Source organism: Micromesistius poutassou (genome assembly GCF_964030765.1).
Source record: "Micromesistius poutassou genome assembly, chromosome: 12".
NCBI lineage: Eukaryota > Metazoa > Chordata > Actinopteri > Gadiformes > Gadidae > Micromesistius > Micromesistius poutassou.
The window spans coordinates 16,190,602-16,211,940 of record NC_140282.1 but is presented as its reverse complement, the minus strand read 5'-3'; the positions used below and the strand labels follow the sequence as shown (position 1 = coordinate 16,211,940).

At 45.7% G+C, this 21,339-nt stretch overlaps 1 protein-coding gene across 1 annotated transcript in view; it reads left to right on the top strand.

Annotated features, from left to right (window-relative positions):
* Positions 1-3,673: 3,673 nt before the first annotated feature.
* The window catches only part of cbfa2t3 (CBFA2/RUNX1 partner transcriptional co-repressor 3), a gene marked incomplete at its 5' end in the record, with an annotated part of 19,597 nt that continues 1,931 nt past the window's right edge, over positions 3,674-21,339 (top strand). The window contains one exon of the mRNA XM_084476362.1: positions 3,674-3,917. Coding sequence (XP_084332488.1) covers positions 3,674-3,917 — 244 coding nt within the window. The remainder of the gene's footprint in view (positions 3,918-21,339) is intronic.

The window sequence follows — 21,339 nt, the reverse complement described above, 5'->3', positions numbered from 1 at the left end:
TTAGACCTTTGACAGTGTGATTGCTTAAGAAACTCTTTATACTCACCTTTCAATGGTCATCTAGAGAAGACCGCTCATTATAAGACATCTTTATGTGTGTGTGTGTGTGTGTGTGTGTGCGTGTGGCTGTGTTTGGTTGCCATAGCGAGGGCTAACAGTGACGGATAACTCCTGTTGTTGACGTGTTAGCATTCCTGGAAGCCACATCGTGCCACATCTCATGTCCCAACACAGTGCCCCTCGGAGGTAGGGGTGTGTGTGTGTGTGTGTGTGTGTGTGTGTGTGTGTGTGTGTGTGTGTGTGTATGTCAACACCGTCAACACTCCCCACCCCCCTCAAGAACCCTGATCGCCCGCGGACCCTGCTATAAAGGTATGCATTACAAGATTCTACAGAATCTCACTCCAGCCAAAACCCAAAAGTTGGCAGCCCTGCCTATATGAGACACAAACTTGAATCAGAGTGGCTTGTCTAGCTGTCTCTGTCTTTAACTGCCATAAATATTATTTCTGTCATTATTTATTATGTTTTTGTTAATATTTATGGGTTTAATTTGTTTCAATGAAAATTGAGTTTGCCACATTAGGTAGGAACTAAAGTTCAGGTTCCGTGGCACATGTACACTTTAAGCTAACAGCCAATTAAAGGACAATTCCGGTATTTTGAACATTGAGCCCCCTTTCTGGTTTGTCTAGGATGAAATAGAGTGGTTAACACAGAAATCTTTGGTCCTGTCTCGGGTATTTGGCTCATTTCAAATCGCCCCTGCCTGCTTCAGAATGGCAAACCTGTCCTTAAAACAACCCTAAACGTTTGTTTTCAGAAATGTGAAACTCACCTAGTGGTTAGTGGTGTTTGTTGATGTTCCAAATCAAGTATTGTAGCGAAATACAGTTTCTGTCGTGTTTCATTTGGCATTTTGTAAATCCATTGATTTCTGTTGGAAGACTCGTTGCACGTTGACCGGAAATGGAAAGAGGGGCTGGTTGTAGTCTTTTCGCTCGGTTCTAGCCCTACTGTTGATACGGAGAACTGAGAAAAAAGACTACAACCAAACGTAAACAGCCCCATTTCCGGTTCCAGAAAAAAATAAAATAAAATAAAACACGACAGAAACTGTATTTTGCTAAGATACTTGATTTGGAACATTAACGAACACCACTAACCACTCTGTGAGTTGCACATTTCTGAAAACAAATGTTTAGGGTTGTTTTAAGGACAGGTTTGTGAGTGCCCATAGACAGCCATTCTGAAGCAGGCAGGGGCGATTTGAAATGAGCCAAATACCCGAGGACAGGACAGGACCAATAGTCAATATTTCGGTGTCAACCACTCTATTTCATCTTACAAACCAGAAAGGGGGTTCAATGTTCAAAATACCGGAATTGTCCTTTAAGGTCTAATAGCCAATGCACATATGCAAATATTATTTGCAGATTCCCTGTGTGTTGATTTAAGAAGTCACAAAATTGAGCGGGATAGTGAATAAGATGTTTTTCTTTTGGATATTTTGAACCGGGTATTTTGGCAAAATAAACCTCATTCCCTCATGGTTATGTTCAGCCAGCAAGGTATGCGCATAAAGTGTATAACGTTTATTTTCCGAATATATTTGTGTTAACCTTTTATAGTACCGGTATGTGACCGTGTCTATTTTTACATTGTCATAATGTGTAGTTCGACGGTGATACTGTCTCTGTCTCTGACTCTGTCTCTGACTCTGACTCTGTCTCTGTCTCTGACTCTGACTCTGTCTCTCTCTTTCTATTTCTGTCTCTCTGCAAACCTGCAGGAGAATCCACTCTGCAACCTTTTTTTTCTGTCTGTCCCTGTTTCTCGGTGACACCACTTTAGAGGAGCCTGCAGTGATATCAGACCTGAGACAGACACCGCGTTGGGAGGTCAACAAGAGGTCTAGGTTCAATAGCATCAGCCGGTACACACTGGGTCTCTCTGTGTGTGAGGCCTGATACGTTGTTGTTTACATGATACGTAGGATATATTCTGTATACCCACTGTGAACGCTCCAGGATTTCTGTGTACCCATTTTCAAATGTGCAACGATATAACAATTATGTTTTGTGCCCCGCACTTTCACTTCTTTGCCAACTTTGCCAGACGTTGCCAAACATGCAGAGGGGAATAGGCCGTTGCATAATGCGATGTGCGCAGAGAGTGACGGTGAACGCGAAGCCGAGAGGAGGAAAAGGTAAGTGATGAAGTTGTCAATCTGGCAATGTATGTGGGCTGGATGTATCAGTAATACGGTTAATTTGAAGCGACTACAAACATGGAAGTGGATGACATGTACCGTTCCAATTCAATCATATCAGATTGTCACAATCTGCAGTCGTAGTCTTGCAAAACATAGCATTGTATTTCAAAGTACACAGAGCATTGGTGTTTTGCATGTCACACATTTTTGTATCGATATTGAATTTAGCGCAGTATTGAATCATTTGAATTTGTGTGACGGGAGGAGACTGATTAAATATCCAGCATGGATATTAGTTATTACAGCTATAACTGTATATATTTATTTATAATTTAAGAGACTCTATTTGGTATTTAGTATCTATAGGCTATACATTTACTTGGAGTTTTAGATATGAGATATGAAGAACAAATACTAATAAAAAAGAGTTTGTCAAGCTGATGGTAAATATTTAATTACAGCTAATTTGAAAAAGAACAGCCTGGTGATATGTTATTTATATTCCCTAGTGAACATATGAACGACCATATTCAACTATATTCATATGCACTGTGTGAGTGGGCGTGCACGCTTGTGTCTATGTTAGTTTATGTGTATGTGCATAGATTTGCATAGTACAAAGTGTGTGTGTGCGTGTGTGCGTGCGTGCGTGTGTGCGTGTGGGCGGGGGGTGGGTGTGTGTGTGTGTGTGTGTGTGTGTGTGTGTGTGGGTGTGTGTGTGTGTGTATCTGCAAGCATGCGACCAGCCCTAATTTAGCAGGTGTGTGCTGACAGTATTTGAGCGTGGGCCAAGTGTGCAGCAGGCGGTGAAGGCAGCGCCAGAGAGCACCTGCCTGATGCTGCTCTGACAGATGGGGACGCTTTAACTCGCACACTTTTGTTAAGATACGGAGCCCCTTTTCCTGTGACTGTGCCAAACAGGTGTGTGCTCAAACACTGCTGCAGAGGCAGGGCCTTCCGACAGACCACCGGCGCAACCTGCTTCTGGCGGGAGGAGGAACGCCAGCATCAGTTTGTTAGCGTGGGTTGCCGAATGGGATGGGTTTGTTTTGCTCGCTGGTTTGCATACCGTGGCCGTTTTAGAGTTGGCTCACTTCCCTTTACAACATGGCGATCACTATTATCGCACGGCATTTACAGTTTGATTAGCGATAATAAGTATTGAGGGTATTCGGACACACAAATGATGCTCCGTTTATCCATCACTGTGGCATGTGATAGTCAATGCTCATGCAGCAATTGGACAGACTGTGGTTAACTGGTCACTGATCACAGAAGCAAGAAGGCAGGGTGGGCAACCCAAACAAAATACAGACATAATCTCCGCTTAGCAGGAGAATGATGAGTGTGTGTTAGCACGAAGGCCTGAGCTAAAAACAATCTGAAGAGAATGCTAGTGTGTGTGTTAGTGTTGGCAAAAAAAACCTGTTCAGCAGGAGAACGCTAGCGTGTTCGAGTATGTCAGCCTCCGTGCAGCAGGTGGTTGTTAGTGTGATGAAGCCCTCCGGCGTGCTGATTGGCTGGTTGGGGAGGGGTAATGAAGGCCTCCCGCGTGCTGATTGGCCGGTGGACAGTGTGACAGGGCAATCCTGCGCGCCGGCTGATAGAGGGATCTCTGGAACGCGGCTGGTGTGGCGCGTGGCGCGAGCAGCCAGCAGCGCCAGCCGCTCTCTGAAGATAAGACCAAGCCTGACGTCTGCTGGTAACGCATGCATTAAACCCCCCCCCCCCCCCCCCCCCCCGCTCCTCCGCGTCTCCACTCCTCTCCCTCTTCTGTCCTCTACACCACCCCTGCTCCTCCGCTCCGCTCCTCTTCTCCTCTCCCTCTTGTGTCCCCCCCCCCCCCCCCTCCTCACCAACTCCTGCTGATCCTCCATCCCTCCTAGTCACTCTACGGTCCTCACCACCCCTGCTCCTCGTCTCCTCCTCTTCTCTCCCTCTCCTGTCCTCACCCCCCCCCCCCCCCCCATTCTTCCATTCCTCTTCTGTCCTCTACACTCTTCCTACTCTTCCTCCTTTCCACCCTGTCCTCCAACTCTTCCTTTCCCTCTACACCAGTGTCTGTTCTCTTGTCTCTTCTCCTTTCCTTCTCTCCCTCAACTGCTCTCACCGCTCTCCTCATATTCCTCCTCTCCCCGTCTTCTCCTGGCTTCTCCTTCCCCTCTCCTGTCCTGCCTATCTTTTTAAACAGCCTGTTGGAACCGGAAATGTTTGGGCAACAGTCCCCACCTTCTGTATAAGACGTACAAACACGGAATGGGGTAACGTCGTTGTTCTGCCTTTAAGTCAGCAGCGAAGGTAGTAACAGAGGTGAATGAATGTCTGTGTCAAATGGTGAAAGGCATGCTGTTTCAGGAGTGTGACATTTGATGGAGTGTTAAGTGTGTGACTCCCTGCTTCTCTGAATTTCTACTCCACCATATTTCTGTTCACTTGAACACATTGCTCACAAAGATCTGCCAGTATAATATATATATATATATATATATATAAAAATATTATATATATAATTATATATTATATATATAATTCAGCATAAACTTGTTGGATATGATGCACAGAAACTTTGCTTGAGTTTTGAAGAGTGGTATAAATGTGCACAGCAAGCAAAAGCGCATATCACCCAAGACGCTGACACTGTTGTACTGCTGTCACAGCTCTGATTCTGGAGCGCCGGCGGGCTGCACAAAAGCACTCACGGGCCACTATTATGGCGGCTTTGTTTGGTTTGTGTGAAGAAGCAAATCCAGCATAATGCCAGATCTTCTTTATGGCAAAATTGAGGGATGTCTGTGTAAAAGGGGCTCTCCTCTACTCCTCCCCCCCCCCCCCCCCCCCTCCTCATCCCAGTAGCGCCTTATCAGGGGGGCAGCAGCAGCCTGAGGCATGGCTACTGGTGATTATGGGAGAATCATTATTTCTCTCTCTGGCAAAATGCATGCAAAAATCCAAAATGCAAAAATCCAAAATGCATTCGGGTATACCTGCCACATCTGATAGCCTGTGGGTGGCTTCCAACACAGAGAGCCGTGGGACCACCCATAGGGGTGTGTGTGTGCGTGTGCGTGCATGGGCATGAGTGCATGTGTATGTGTGTGAGTGTGTACATGTATACGCACATGTGAACATATACATAATCATTTTTAGTCGTGGGAAATTCCAGCAATTGAAACACTTTGCTTACTAGTCCACAAGAAATCCCCTAAATCCCCATCTTCCCCAATGCACACTACCGCTATTGTGCTCTCTCTCTCTCACTCTCTGTCTCTGTCTCTCTCTCTCTTCTCATTCTCTCTCTCTCTCTCTCTCCCTCACTCCGTGCTTGTCTCCCTATCTATCTTTGTGTGCCTGTCTGTCTCTTTCTCTCTCTCTCTCTGTCATTATGTGTAGATCTCTCTCTCTCGCTCTCTCTCTCTCTCTCTCTCTCTCTCTGTCCCAAGAGAGGAAGAGAGAAATGCTTCTCGCACATCCTCTCTACAGACACACACACACACACACCCTCTCTCACTTCTCAAATTTGCACACTGTTTGCTTCCATCTATATTATTTGTGCGTGAGTGTGCGTTCCTTTGTGTGTGCGTGCTTGAGTCTGTGCATGAGTGTGTGTGTGTGTGCATGTTTTTGCTTGTGTGTTTTGTGTCTCGTCAGTGTTTTGTGTATTCTGTCAGTGCGATTGTGATTGTGTTGTCTTGCTGCTGGATGTGCATGTGTGTTTGTGCATCTGATCACTGATGAATTCAAAAAGGCTGTTGCCTGGAAACAGGTGTAGGGAGTTAGATACATTGGGGGTTGTTGGGGTCCGAGGTCGGTGGGGTCACGTCTGTTACCCGGGTGATGTTTCACACGTGAAGCGTTGAGGCTGTTTTAGGCCTCGCTCAAACGTTCATTTTGGAGTTGAATGTTTTGAAGACTGCGACCCAGGAAGAAAGAACGCTACGTACACACTGAGCTGTTTACTTTTGCTACTGCTATTTACTGCTTGTATTTGAAGGTGGGTTGCCCGCTCTCCTCTCCTCTTGCCTCTTGCGCACAAAACACTCTGGCTTGTTGCGATCGACCGTACACGGGCCTAAATCTAGCAACATATTTGATTTTTTTTCAAACCAAACACAAATAAACACTAATACAACTAGACGCACTCATGCAGCTAGTTTGTGACATGTAAATGAAAAGTGATAAACGATATGTTTCTTCTCGATCCAAACAGGAGTCTGTACGAGGCTAAGAGCCCACGTAGGAAGACGGCAGAGGGGCGTACGGAGCAGCAGGGGGTAGGGTAGAGTGGCCGGTCGTGTCAGGGTGGAGCAGTGAGGAGCAGAATGTGTAAAGGTGCAAGTAGGGAGCAAGAAGGGAAATGGAAGGCCTCAAAGGAGCAGGGAGGCGGTGATAGGGATAGTAATATCGAGCAACAAGGGACGAGGATGCTATAAATGCAGGAGTCATTAGGAGGAGTAAGGAGGATGAAGAGGGGTAGAAGGAGGTGCGTGTCAGTAAACCAAGAGGGAGGCGAAGTCCTTCCGGGCCTAGCCACTGACTGTATATGTACTGTACATACCGACCTACATAATTACACACAGAAAGATCTACCTATACTTACACTAAACACACACACCTACACACACACATCTACACTATCACACATCTATACACACACCAAACACAAACATACCCCCCCTCCCCCCCATCCATCCATCCAGGCAAACCGTTATGCCACATTGCAGCTGACAAATCGGATAAGATTCTCACACACATGTTCACACACGAGCACATATGCGCACACTCACACACTCTCCCACCCACCAAACAACACGCGCGTGCGCGCACACACACACACACACACACGCACACACATACAAACACAGGGGAGGGTGTGGCTTAGTCTCGGAGGAAAGAGGGTGGGACCCACTCAACCAGCTCAGCTCTCCAACATGTGAAGATAGAAGTTCTGTAGAAACGCTTCCTGACTCGTTGAAACGCGACGGACTCAACAGTTAACCAGGACTACGACCCCAGCAACCACCAGGACGCTGCAACCAGTGACATCAATCTCACCGGGACCACCGCTGGCTAAAAGACATTTATACTGAGCTCCAGAGCAGACGGATAAGAGACCAAGAAGTGGCACCCAGGAGGACCTTGAGCAAGAGGAGATCCAGGATCTGGTAGAAAGCTGTGAGCTGATTCTGGATTGGTCACACAGATGGGGATCCAACCGGGATTACCCAAATGGGATTAATTGAGTACTTTCTTATTTGACATGGAAACAAGCACATTTTACTTTATCAGGAAGCAAACCCAGACACATACACACACACATAAACACACACAAACACACATAAACACACACGCACACGCGCGCGCAGATCTGACCTCTCTCGGGACATGTCTTCAGATTTCTTCCTTAAAACCTCCTCTTCCTCGCCTCCATCGACGGCGCTACCTCCGTGCGTTCCCACGGTAACACTTGTCAGCTGTGGGGGGAGGAGGGAGAGGAGAGTGGGGTTGAGGCACCCTGACCCCCACCTTGACAACAGAGGAAGCCGAGGTAGGTCCACACAACTTTATTTACAACGGTCATTATCACAGTAACAGTTTCAAAACCAAAATGCAAGCTAGACTGAATTGTGACTTTATTCTGAAAAACGTTCTTCATCGCTTCTATTTAATTTTGGAAAAGTGTATTTTGTCAATATTCACACTCAACAATCTCTAATGTGGTCATCGTATTTCACTCTTTGCCATGACTCTGTGTGTGTGAGTGTTTTTGTTTGTGTTCAAATTTGAATTGAACGGAAGGTGGGAGAGCTGGGATAGGTACTGGGGTACCTGGAGTATCTTTCTCAAGGATACCCACAGGTAGACTCCCGATGTAGCGATCAAATCACACCATCTCACTGGCAATCAAAAAGTCAAGCGACTACAGTAAACCCGTAGGCCATGACAGCAGAACGCATCAGACGTATGGCATCACACACTTGCTTCTGTCAGTGTAGTCCATATTTAAGGTAAGTAAGTTTATTAACCCCCCCCCCCTCCCCCAGCCAATTTAAGGTCAGAGTGACTGACACTTAATACCAAGTGCTGGAAGAGAACTCCAACTTTGTCCAGCTGAGGTAAACAGGTTTGAGTTTCAAAGGTTAAAGGGACATTCAATCAAGGTCCTTCTGAGCTCATCTCTCATCTCGTGTAGTTGTACCATGCCAGTAGTTCATAGAAACATTGAGGCTTTTTCTTCTGAAGGACGACCTGACAAGCTAACAGGAAAAATGAAAAAAGTGAAAAATAAAACTAGAAACTGTAATTGAATCTTAAAGCGCAGGGAAAGAAAAAAAAAAAACACTCTCTGGAGGATTGAACGTAGTGGCTTGAAGTCAAAATAAAATCCTTCAGGGTGATCGTGAGAGAGAAAAGAGAGAGAGAGAGAGATAGAAAGAGAGAGAGGGAGAGAGAGTGAGGAAGAGAAAGGGAGAAACAGCGAAAGAGAGAGAGTGATAAATAGATGAATGCATTAAGAAGCAGACTTAAGACCTAATTTTATGGACCCTAAATATGAAGAGAGTGAGTGTGAGAGAGTGGTTAATACGCTGTACAGTGTACCTGGGGCGCCCGCCACAGCAAGCATAATGAGCTGTGAGCACGCTGCCGCGATAAGGCCGCTATAATTAGGCTTAGTCATAAGCATCCCCTCTGTTAAACGTAGATAAAGACAGAGACAGACCCATGGTGACAGAGCCCCGACCCACACTCATAGACACACGTGTAATATAGACACACACACACGCACACAAACACGGGGACACACATAGACACATACAGACAAAGAGAGAGACAGACTCCTGGTCTCAGAGCCATGACCACGACTCTCATAGACACTCTATACACACACACGCACACACACACACACACACACACACACACACACACATAAATACACACTCACGGACAGATCAAGAGCCAAACAAACCCTGTTGACAGAGCCATGACCCTCTGTCACACAAGCACACACACACACAGGCATGCACACACACACGTGTGTGTGTGTGTTTGTCTATCTTTTTTGTGTATGCATGTGTTCTTGTGTGAGTGTCTATTGTGTGAGTGTCTTGTGTGTGTGTGTGTGTGTGTGTGGTAATAATGTGTGTGTGTGTGTGTGTGTGTGGTAATAATGTGTGTGTGTGTGTGTGTGTGTGTGTGTGCGTGTGTGCGTGTGCATGTGAGTGTGCGTGTGCGTGCGTGTGTGTGTGAGTGTGCGTGTGCGCGTGCGTGTGTGTGTGTGTGGTAATAATGTGTGTGTGTGTGTGTGTGTGTGTGTGTGTGTGTGAGAGGCGTTGGGAGCTGTGGTCCAGGCTTCCTGTGAGGCAGCAGATGTCTGAGAGAGGAACACAGCTGTGGCCCGTGATAACCTGCATGGCAGGAATATGTCTGCACACCCCTCCTACTCTGTCTTATCAGCTTGGCACACACACACACACACACACACAAACAAACACACACAAAAACACACAAACACACAAAGTCTCTCTCTCTCTCTTGCTCTCTCTCTCTCTCACACATGCACAGACACACACATACAGACACACACAAAAACACACAAACACACAAAGTCTCTCTCTCTCTTGCTCTCTCTCTCTCTCACACATGCACAGACACACACATACAGACACACACACACACAAACACCTAAACACAATTGCTCAAAAAGGAACTGCCACTGCCACCACAACTGCAGTTTCTAATATAGAGAGTTTGTGTGTGCGTGTGTGTGTGCGTGTGTGTGTGTGTGTGTGTGTGCATTTGTGAGTGTATTTGAGTGAGAGAGAAAGAGAGAGAGAGAAAGACAGAGAGAGAGAGACTATCAGCCTCTAAAAGAGTAGGTGTATTGACTCACAAATTTCTATTTCAAACTTCATCCTTGTTCCATGACAGACATAATAGAGCTCTGAATGAATAACCACGGACCATGGACCCTGTTACAGTTAACAAACTCATAACAAACTGAGTCCATATAAACGTAGACTTAAAGGTTTTGGCCGGTTTTGGCCAGGTTAATTGTTGCCATTGTATGTCAAGGTGTAAATCAGCCATGATTTTGGTTAACTGACCCCCCCTCATGGTGTAGTACCGTTCTCAAGTTTTGCAGTTGGCAAACAGACCATCCATTATATCCCAAACAAAGAGTTTAGAAGCTCCCATAGCTGTGTCTGGTCTTGTTCAACCAAAGTAAGTTCACACCGACTGCCCTGCATAGGACGCGTTCTTCAATGGTGCCGCAAATTAACAAATCGACAAGTTTTAATTCTGTGTTTCCTCGCCACTGCACATGCCAGCAGACATACGCAGCCAGAGACTGAGGCGCAGTTAGAGTTACGTGCGAAGCTCGTGGCTACATTGAGTGCAGTCTGATCATTTTTAATTCTGAATTCTGAACAACATTTCAAACGTTGCAGCATAAGCATTAGGCTATAGTGTTTACGCATGCCCACGAACTAAGAGACAGAGACAGTAAGGCGAGCAGTGCAGAATGCTTGAATGTGTCCTGGTCATGGCCATGGTGATGAATTTTGAATCGTACTATGGATTTATTATTGCTTTGTCCAACCTTTTGCAATGGTCTGGCTCAGTGGGGGAAAAAATTAAATTAACAGTCTATGTACATTCTTATAACCCTGTACGGAGCACTTCATTTTAATTTAGAAATGAATGCCTCTTAATACACTCACCCTTGCGACTTAGAATTCTCACACTGCCTATAACACACCCAGTAGCTTTGCACACAATTCTTACTGTGTGAGTCTCTAAGTCTGTGAGCATGTGCAGTGGTGCAGTGGTGTTAACACCAACAACTTGTGGAGTGTGTTTATTTGTGGGGACTACTGGAGCAAGCTACCTAGCCAGTGCAATTTGCATGCGCTTTGTTGGAAAAACCCAAGATACAGTGTGGGGAGCTACTTATCACTTCTTTGGAATCAAATGTCTCACCAGCTGCCCTGTCTCAGAATGAGCCAATGTGAGAGGAGGTGAGTTTAAATCATGGGGGATTTACGGACATGATAATTAACCTGAGATCGTAACAAACCTGCCAATCCATTTACAAACAATGGTACCACTACATGCGGACTACTTAAAAAAACAGAGAGTCCTAAAACAAAAATGTTACCATAATTTTGAATTTATAAGATATAGATAATTTGGCATTGATTAAAATTCCCCTCAGGTAATTATTCTGAACTAGTGGTCGAAATGTTGCAAGAGGGTGAGATAGGGGTAGTTTTATAGGGGAACAGAAAAAAAAACATAAAACATTTGCAGCACTACCGTGAGGCTGTGTGAGGGCATGTTCTGGGCTGGACAGTGAGGACTGTAAGGACTCTATCGTCTCACACTTGATTGAAATTGAAGGTGTCGCCTCCTATGCCCTCACACACACTTTGCCTGTTCCCACACACACACGCACGCACGCACGCACACACACACACACACACACACACACACACACACACACACACACACACACACACACACACACACACACTGAGACGTATATGTAACCTGACATAGGTCTAATGTGATTTAGTCTATTTAATGTGATGTAGTTTTATGGAGGGCATACTTCCGATGAATGTGAGGGATGAATAGTGGTGCTTACTTAGACCAAGCAGAAGAGAACACACTGTTGGTATTGACTGAGCGGAGGGAATAAAATAACAACCAATGAATATTGGTTGATATACTATTCCCACCACCCAGACCTGCCAATAATGTTATGTTTTGAAGAAGCTTATTGTTTTAATTAATCAACATTAATTAACATACATTCCTAAGAATAGTTTTGAGGTGATCCTTTGGCATGGATTTTTTTAAATTATAGATATATTAAGAAGTGTGATGAGCTGAAAGTAAAAGAACAATACCACTTTAATTAGCTGGCAGTGTGCTTGTGTTATTCTGTCGCTGTCTCTTTCTTTCTCTCTCTCTGCATGGTGATCATGTCTGTATTAAACATGGTTACTGTTTGTTAAGCAGCCACCTCTCTCCCTCTCTGAGATAATCTGTGTTGATGGTATGGAATGAAAGAGCACGGCAGGACTGTTAGAGTTGTATCTGAGGAACACATCCCAACAGATCCAACACAACCTGGACCTCATTATCTAGGGAAACGATCCCTCAACATAGAGGGAACTTTGCAAAGACACACACAAAAAATAAAGTAGACCCTTCCTGATGCACCTTTGCAACTTTGCAGATTTTTATCCAAAGCAAATATTTTTTAAATAAATATCATTAGCAGCAGGTAGGGGTTTATGGTATACGCAGGGATGCCTACAGCACAGTGGTCCAACCCCTGTGGACACTGGGGTTGGAACTAAGAGTCAGTCTTTCATTTGATCTCTCTTTGGCTCATTTTTACATCATTTTTTGTCTATGTTGTTATTTAGGTATTTCATTCTTACTTTTGTTCTCGTTTAGTTCTGTAGTTCTTTATTCTGTTCTCTTGGTGTTTCTTTCTGTAATTGTTTATTTTTCTCTCTTTCGCTTTCTCTCTCGTTCTTAAGTTTTTTTTTTTTTTTTTTGTTTCTCTAGTTTCTCTTTCCTTCTTTTGTTATTTTGTTCTCTGGTTCTCTCTATCATTTTGCTCTTTCTGTTGTTCTTTCCTTCCATCGTTCTCGCTCCCTTTCTTTTCCCAGAGTGCGATAGACTCTCCTCCTCTTCATCAGTCCGCTCCAGATAAGTGAAATCGATGTTGTGATGTCTTTAATGGCGGCTCGTTGATTGGTGTGTTGTGCTGAATGTGCACGGGGGCGTGTGCACGGAGGGTGTGCACGAGTTCTGTGCACGTGAGGGGGATCTGGAACACAATGGAGCCAATCCTGCTTCCAGGGCTCGTGGGCCTTATCTCCCCTTAGCACGCTGGCCTGGGAGTGAGGCTCTAGGACAGGATTTACAGTAACCACACACCTCACTGTCTACACCAGAACAGCCTCACGCTCCGGCTCTAGTGCTCACACTCTCCCTTACGCCTCACTATATCTAGCTCAACTCATCTGACTTTAGCTTTCTCTCTCCTACATCCATCGCTCTCTCTCTCTCTCTTTCTCTCTCTTTTGTTCACCGCTCTGTCTCTCAACTCTCACCTGTGTCTCTCCCTCTTCCATGATATATATATATATATATATATACTATATACTCACTGCTTATAGCTCTCTCTACCACCCATTCGGCCTCTCAATGTGACAGCCACCCTGTATCATCTCCATCTCATCTGCCCCCCCACCCTTGATCAGATACTGTCCAGAAGATGGGAGACCAAGAGAGGGACTCAATGGGAAGCTAGGAGCTAGGGGAGGGAGAGAAAGATGTCTGCGCATGTGTGTGTGTGATTGTGTGTGTCTGTTTGTGTGCCTGTGCGTGTGTGTACGTGTGTGTGTGTGCGTGTGTGTGTGTGTGTGTGCGTGTGTGTCACCATTAAGGTCTACAGAGCAGGCCGCAGGTGTTAGTTGTGTTGTGTCACATGACACACTGAGCTATCATGGCTAACCTGATCTGATTGGCTCCTGTTGATCAGGGGACGCTCCGAGGTCTGCCCTACAACCAATCAGAAGGAAGAACAAATTAAAAAGATTGAGGAGTGCGTGTGCGGGGGCTGTCATAGCAACCAGCTGACAGGTCGATTGATAGGGGTCCCGCAGGGAGGAGCATCCTGTCAGTCAGCTGTCACGCACACACATATACACACACCCGCACACACACACACACCCACAAACACACGTACACACGTACACACACACACACACACACACATACATACACGTACACACATGCACACCTGCCTGCTCCTTTATTATACATATCTGAATCCACTGTAAATCCTTTTGTATAAAGCTATTGGCTAAATATTAGTTCAGAGTTGCATCTATCCATCGGAGGTAGGTGATCAGAACTCCACGGTGAGGTAGGTCTAGAGGTGAGTTTGAGGTAGGACAGGGGGTTAGGTAGGTCTAGAGGTGAGTTTGAGGTAGGACAGGGGGTTAGGTAGGTCTAGAGGTGAGTTTGAGGTAGGACAGGGGGTTAGGTAGGTCTAGAGGTGAGTTTGAGGTAGGACAGGGGGTTAGGTAGGTCTAGGGATGAGTGTGAAGTAAGACTAGGGTTGAGGGAGGCCTAGGGGTGAGGGTGAGGTAGGACATGGGGTGAGGCAGGACTATGACTGAGAAGGGTGAGGTCATGTGTATGTGTGTGTTTTGTGTGTGTGTTTTGTGTGTGTGTTTTGTGTGTGTGTGTGTGTGTGTGTGTGTGTGTGTGTGTGTGTGTGTGTGTGAGTGAGAGAGAAAGACTGGGGTAGCAGGTGAGTGGGAACAACACCAACAGACTAGTAGGGACAGGTGGGGAATTCACACAGTAACCACATGCACCTGATCCCACACACACACACACACACACACACACACACACACACACACACACACACACACGTACACACACACACACACACACACACACACACACACACACACACACACACACACACACACACACACACACGCACACACAGTACTGTAGCGCTTACTAGTTTTATTGATTGGTATGTTATGGAGAGAGAATGTGTTTGGGCTTCTATTGTCCCGATGTGAGGAAACAGCGTCCCCCACGGGTAGACAATGGTATCGTTAAATATCTTATATCTATAATATTCATGTTTTTTTTTTTCAGAAAGAGACCTTCCGTATGCCAATGGTTGAATATATTTCGCACATACACCTATATTCCAGTAAAAAAAAATACCAAGTTATACCTATATTACAATACCTCAAAATGACAAAATGCATATCATCACCAAAATGTATAAAAAATAAAAATACCATGTACATTTGTTGATTTTTATATTAGGTTTGTGTTAAAAGAACCCCCCCAAAAAACATCATCATCGTCATTTGGTCGCATCCTCTGTTCACCACAAATGACCACTGATCAGCCAGTTATTTTATACTTTGCAAAATTTGACAATAAGCCTGACTGGCAACTCGTGGTTTCGACGGAACGGGGGGAGGGGGGGGGGGGCACTAGAGAGACAAACACTGGGGAAGCAAGAGAGAGAGAGAAATAGACACACACAGAGCTAGAGAGACAGAAGACAGAGAGAGAGAGAGAGAGAGAGAGAGAGAGAGAGAGAGAGAGAGAGAGAGAGAGAGAGAGAGAGAGAGAGAGAGAGAGGACTGAGAGAGAGAGAGAGAGAGAGAGAGAGAGAGAGAGAGAGAGAGAGAGAGAGAGAGAGAATCGGGAGCTCCGTGTTTCTCCAGATGGCGTTCTAAACGCAGACAGAAGGCTACGGAGGGACCGAGAGAGGACCAGAGAGCAGCCCGCCTTTCCTTCGCTCGATTTCAATGACCGAGGAAAAAAGTGGACAGAAGATCATACTGAATCATCTTAACCAAATAGATGTTCACGGGAAAACACGCGTCGGTTGTTGAAATACCCAACAGTTGAACACAACACGGAGACACAATTGTTGAAAACGGACGAGCGGAGCGGTTTTGTTTGGAGAGATCGGTGCGGCGGTCAAGAGTTGCTTTCCACAAGCGCAGCAACAGACAGACAGAGAGACATACAGTCAGACAGACAGATAGACAGACGGCCCTACGGTCTGAATAAACACAAAGACCACACCACTGGACCTTAACAGTTCCGGCCGTCTGAAATCACGGAGAATGTTCTCGACCTGAGCAAAGGGGATTTAAAGTTGTCCCACGGGGACGAGCCAGCGGAGCGCCGTGTGAGATCCTGGTGGGAGATCCTGGTGGGAGACCCCGCAGGGAGAGAGGAGAACAGGCCACTCCGGACGCTTCAAGAGTAAAACAAACAAACAAGGCGCGTTTGGTTTGATTCAAACGTCCAACGGGGCGTTTTCGTAGCAGAACGTAAACTTTGGTGGTTCCTTGTGTCCCTAAGATGGGTGAAATAATGAACCAGAGTGCGGATGCTTGACGGGAGCAACTTTTCCATTTCTCTCCTCCTCCGCGTCAGAATAAGCGACAAATACAGTGTATACCAAAGACGTGTATGCGCTCCAGTGTCCAACCACCTGGCTTGGTGTATATCCGGACATTATCTGGATGATATATACCTCACAAGTCATTCACGAGGAGAGTGAACAACCCATTGGGATCTCTTTGACTGGACAGAGAAAAAGGGAGAGAAAAGGAATTATTCTCTGAGTAAATTCCTTTTTAGATTCCTGAAGGCTTTATACGTTTTTCCCCCAAATAATGAGGATTGTGGCGTTTTGAGAATTGTTTCAATATATTCCGTGTGGATTATCAATAACCCTGCTCCTCTTCGACCTTTACAGTAAGCACATTTTTTAAGTCTCTCACAGCACAACTATTATTAAAGTCTCATCATGTATGGATATATACAGCACAAGGGTTGATACAAATTGAAGTGTATGTGGCTTTCTAATCAACATTATATCAATTTTAATATAAAGCCTATTGTAACGAAATAGCAAGAAAAAACGGCTTCATAATTCCGTGTATTTTCATTCCATATATCTTCAAAGACAGAATCAGGGTGCAATTACACATGGTTTTTAATATAAAGGCCTAATAACCTCAATTTATTTTGACACACGAAATTAAATATATTATTTGTATAAAATGATAGTGACCAATTGCATTAATATTGGTCAATGCAGGCCTATTTAATTGATCAACTATATATTCAAAATGTTAATAATGAATGTTATATAGGCCTATCAAATATAGGCCTATATTATACATACTCATTATAGAGAAATGAGGAGGAGCAAGCTGTGTCGTGCTGTTTACCCGACAACACACATGGCAACACATCACAATGACGAATAAAGTGCAGCGCTGTGGATCGTCTCTCGGTCAACTCGGGGTTCAGTGTGATGTTCTGGGGTTTGTATTCGAAACCGAGGAGGAGGTGTTTAGTGTTTTAAAGGTGAACCCTTGTGAAGATCCAGGGGACTCCCACCTGTCTGCGGGCTCTACATTTTTCATAGAAATGACCCACATTTCATCTCGATATTCACATAAACAGGACGTTGGTAATTAGTTGGCACATATATGTTTTGAGGTTGGCCTACGAAATCGTTTTTGAGTTAAATTAACTGAAGTAAACTATACCAGACGCAACTTCTCAAAAATATATATTTTTGTAAATATAAAAAAAAAATCACACACATTTTGGATTTGGGGATACATTGATATAGATATACACATGTAATTTAATATAATTTATTAGAAAGAATAAAGAGACCCTAGATGAATTTGTAAAATGCATCATTGTATGGCTAGCTACCATGAAGGACATGCTTCGTCCATTTCTTATCAATTTCACTTAGAACACATACGCTGTTGATGATGATAATATCTGAAGTTTCTATCCGTCCACTGTAATTAAAGATTGAAGACCAGACACCAACTACATTGAATCTACACATCACCACATCAAAACAACCTCACTTCTAAACGACTCTCACAAGACAGACATTATGTTATATTCAGTATCATAACATGTGTGGCTGTGGACACCAGACTAGACCATGGACATTACGTTGCCGGTGTATTGGGTCAGTGGTTGCAATGTGTTGAGTGCTTCTGCCCATCGCGGGGCCTTCTTCCCAGCAGGAAGTGCCTTGGTAAAGATCAGCTGAATTATTGAACAGTTGATAATAGTGTTGAACAATGGACGAGGGGTCACAGAGGTTAAACCACACTGCAGCCTGGCTACAGCTCTCATTAAAACACCACCAGCAGTAGCCCAGTCTCTCTCTCTCTCTCTCTCTCTCGAAATTCACATCACTCCCTCTCTCCCTATCTCTTTCCTTCCTCATCTCATCCTTTCCACCGTCTCTCCCCATCTCTCTCTCCCCCCCCCCCCCCCTCCTCTCTCTCTTAAATCTCCCTCTCTCCAGCCGTCCACCGTCTCTCTCCTCCTCAGAGAACTCTCTGTTTCTGTCCCTCCCTCCACCTCCCTCCTCCTCCCTCCTCCTCCACCTAGCTGTGGTTGCCCACTAAGTAGGTTGTTAGCGCTCCAGCGAAGGGGTCCACTTCTCCCCCCCCTCTCCCCCCCCCTCTCCTACTGTAAGGCGGCCGGGGCCGTCGATCACGACACAAGCTTTATGAGCGCCGCATCGCACCGCAGGCGGGCAGCCCAGACCTGTCCGATCTGACCCACTGCCCATAAGGAGATGGATGGTCCCTCTCAGTCTCTTACCCACAACCGCTGGGGCCCGGTGGAGCTGCGTGCTGGGGCCCGGGGAGAGCTCGGGCACCAGCCCCCCACCACCACCACACCAGAGCGAAGAGCCTGGCTTGGCGGACGTATTTCGCCGCTGTGTCTTTATGGGTTTATATACTGTGTGTTTATTGTGTGTTTATCAGCACACCGCCGCCTGTTTACAGAGCCAGGCAAGTCTTTGACCTGAGAGCGTGTTTGAGTGACAGGTGGCTCGGTCTGGTCCGTGGTTAACAGAGTATATAAGCCACGTGGATTGAAAAGTACTTCCTGTCATATAACTTTATTATGTATGGCAGTTACATTTTTTTTGTCCGTCCATTTGTCCACAATATGTCCATCCAATTAACTTAACAGACAGGGCATTTCAAAGCTAGTAAGTGTAAGGTTAGAGACTGTGTTTTTAGCCCTACTCTAACCCTCCTCTAGCCCTACTATAGCCATACTCTAGCCCTACTTTAGCCCTTCTCTAGCCCTACTATAGCCATACTCTAGCCCTACTATAGCCATACTCTAGCCCTACATAGCCCTACTATAGCCATACATAGCCCTACTCTAACCCTTCTCTAGCCCTACTATAGCCATACTCTAGCCCTACATAGCCCTACTTTAGCCCTTCTCTAGCCCTACTATAGCCATACTCTAGCCCTACATAGCCCTACTATAGCCATACTCTAGCCCTACATAGCCCTACTTTAGCCCTTCTCTAGCCCTACTATAGCCATACTCTAGCCCTACATAGCCATACTCTAACCCTTCTCTAGCCCTACTATAGCCATACTCTAGCCCTACATAGCCCTACTCTAACCCTTCTCTAGCCCTACATAGCCCTACTTTAGCCCTTCTCTAGTCACTGTGAGCCATGTGTTCCACATTACTGGGACACTCTGGGGAGAAGGGGAATGTTGAGACCAGCTTCCCAGGACCAGAGAACATGGGAACCCCGCTGGGCGACTGAGTCAATCACTGACTGGGTGAATAAATGACTGGTCAACATCGTCGGCAGCACCTTACCCTTTTATTCACTACAATCCAGTTTTTTTTACTTTTGCAGCGGCCCCAAATGACACCTTCAACGTGGGTTTTATTGTGTAAAAACTTAAATCACGACAGCTCCAGCCAAGCTTTCAACCTCTTACCTCTAACCTTTCTCTCTCTCTCTCTCTCTCTCTCTCTCCTCTCTTCTGTATTCTATCCATCACACCCACTTGACTAGTTATTTATCTCCACAATGCACCCCCCCCCCCTTTCCCCAACCTCAACAGGAAGAATGTTTCCATAAGAGAGCGCTAAGAGGAAGAGGAAGCAGTCTGGGTAGTCTACAGTAGCTGTAGCTCAGCACTAACGGACAGGGGAAGTTCTGGTTGCCACGGCTCCCTGGTGTAAGGCCGCCCTGCCCTTCCCTTCTCCTCACCGTGCACGCCCACGTGCACACAATCACACAGACACACCCTTGCATACATGCACACACACACACACACACACACACGTATACACACACACACACACACACACACAAGGGTACACATACACATATGGTGTTACTGCGTCACATGACATGACAATAGCCTAGCAATAACAAGGGTGATTAAAGGTTCACATGGTTTTACAGTCATTATAGTTGTCAAAAAAACATTATAATTATGTGTGTTATTAAATTCCGAGGCACCATTTATTATACCCTCCATTTTACACATTGGATTCATTATTTTTAAATAAATGATGTTGGTGATGAAGTGATGGAGAAAAAAAAGGCAACATTATATCAACCGGCCACGATATTATACCTCACCATGCATTGTAATGAGACATATTCTGCTCTCAGGATCTGGGCGCTCCTTTTACTTCCACCTCTAATAATCTCACAACACGTCAGCATTACCCGAGCGAATGAGGTAGGATTTTATTTAACTCGACCCTGGCAGCGTAGATATAAAGCATAGGTTTACAATGCATTTAATAGGTACATCCGTGTTTTCTCCCCCTCTCTCCTCTGCCTCTCTCCCTCAGTCCCTCTCTCCACCTCTGTCCCTCTCACTCTCCACCCCCCCCCCCCCCTCTCCTCTCTCGCTCCGTTATCTGGTGAAAACAGAGCTAGGGCAGGCAGATGGTTTCTTCCTCATTCAGATCAAGGTCTGCACGGCCGTGTTAGCCGTTAGCAACACAGCCGCTAATCTCTGCACTGCTCCGTTCCTGCTAGCTCTCAATCAGCTTGGTGCACACGCACGCACACACACACACACACACACACACACACACACACACACACACACACACACACTCACAAACACACACAGGCACAAACACTCACACAAACACATATAAAAGGTATTGGTGCAGCTTGAAGTGACTTGACTACGGAGGTTAGGGTTAGTGTGTGTGTGTGTGTGTGTGTGTGTGTGTGTATGTATTTAAATATAGTATGTATGTATGTATGTATGTATGTATGTATGTATGTATGTGTGTGTGTGTGTGTCTGTTTCTGTGTGTCTGCATATCTATACACGTGTGTGTGTGTCTGTTTCTGTGTGTGTGCATATCTATACACGTGTGTGTGTGTGTGCGTGTGTGTGTGTGTGTGTGTGTGTGAGTGGAAACCATCCTATGGGGCCCTCAGTAGCTTATCCACGCCTCACTGGCGTCAGGAGCCTCAAGGGCCAGGCGGGAGTCATGTGACGTGTGCCGGCAGTGTGCGTGTGATGTGTCGGGTGTGTGTGTACGTGTGTGTTACGCTGTGATGTGTCTGTGATGGCGCCGCGGCACAGAGACGCCTGTCATCCCCCCTCTGACAGCTTGCGGTGGCGCCCGGCATACGCTCCACGCTGCGTGGCGTTCCTCTGTGACAGACAGTGGGCGAGTGGCGAGGA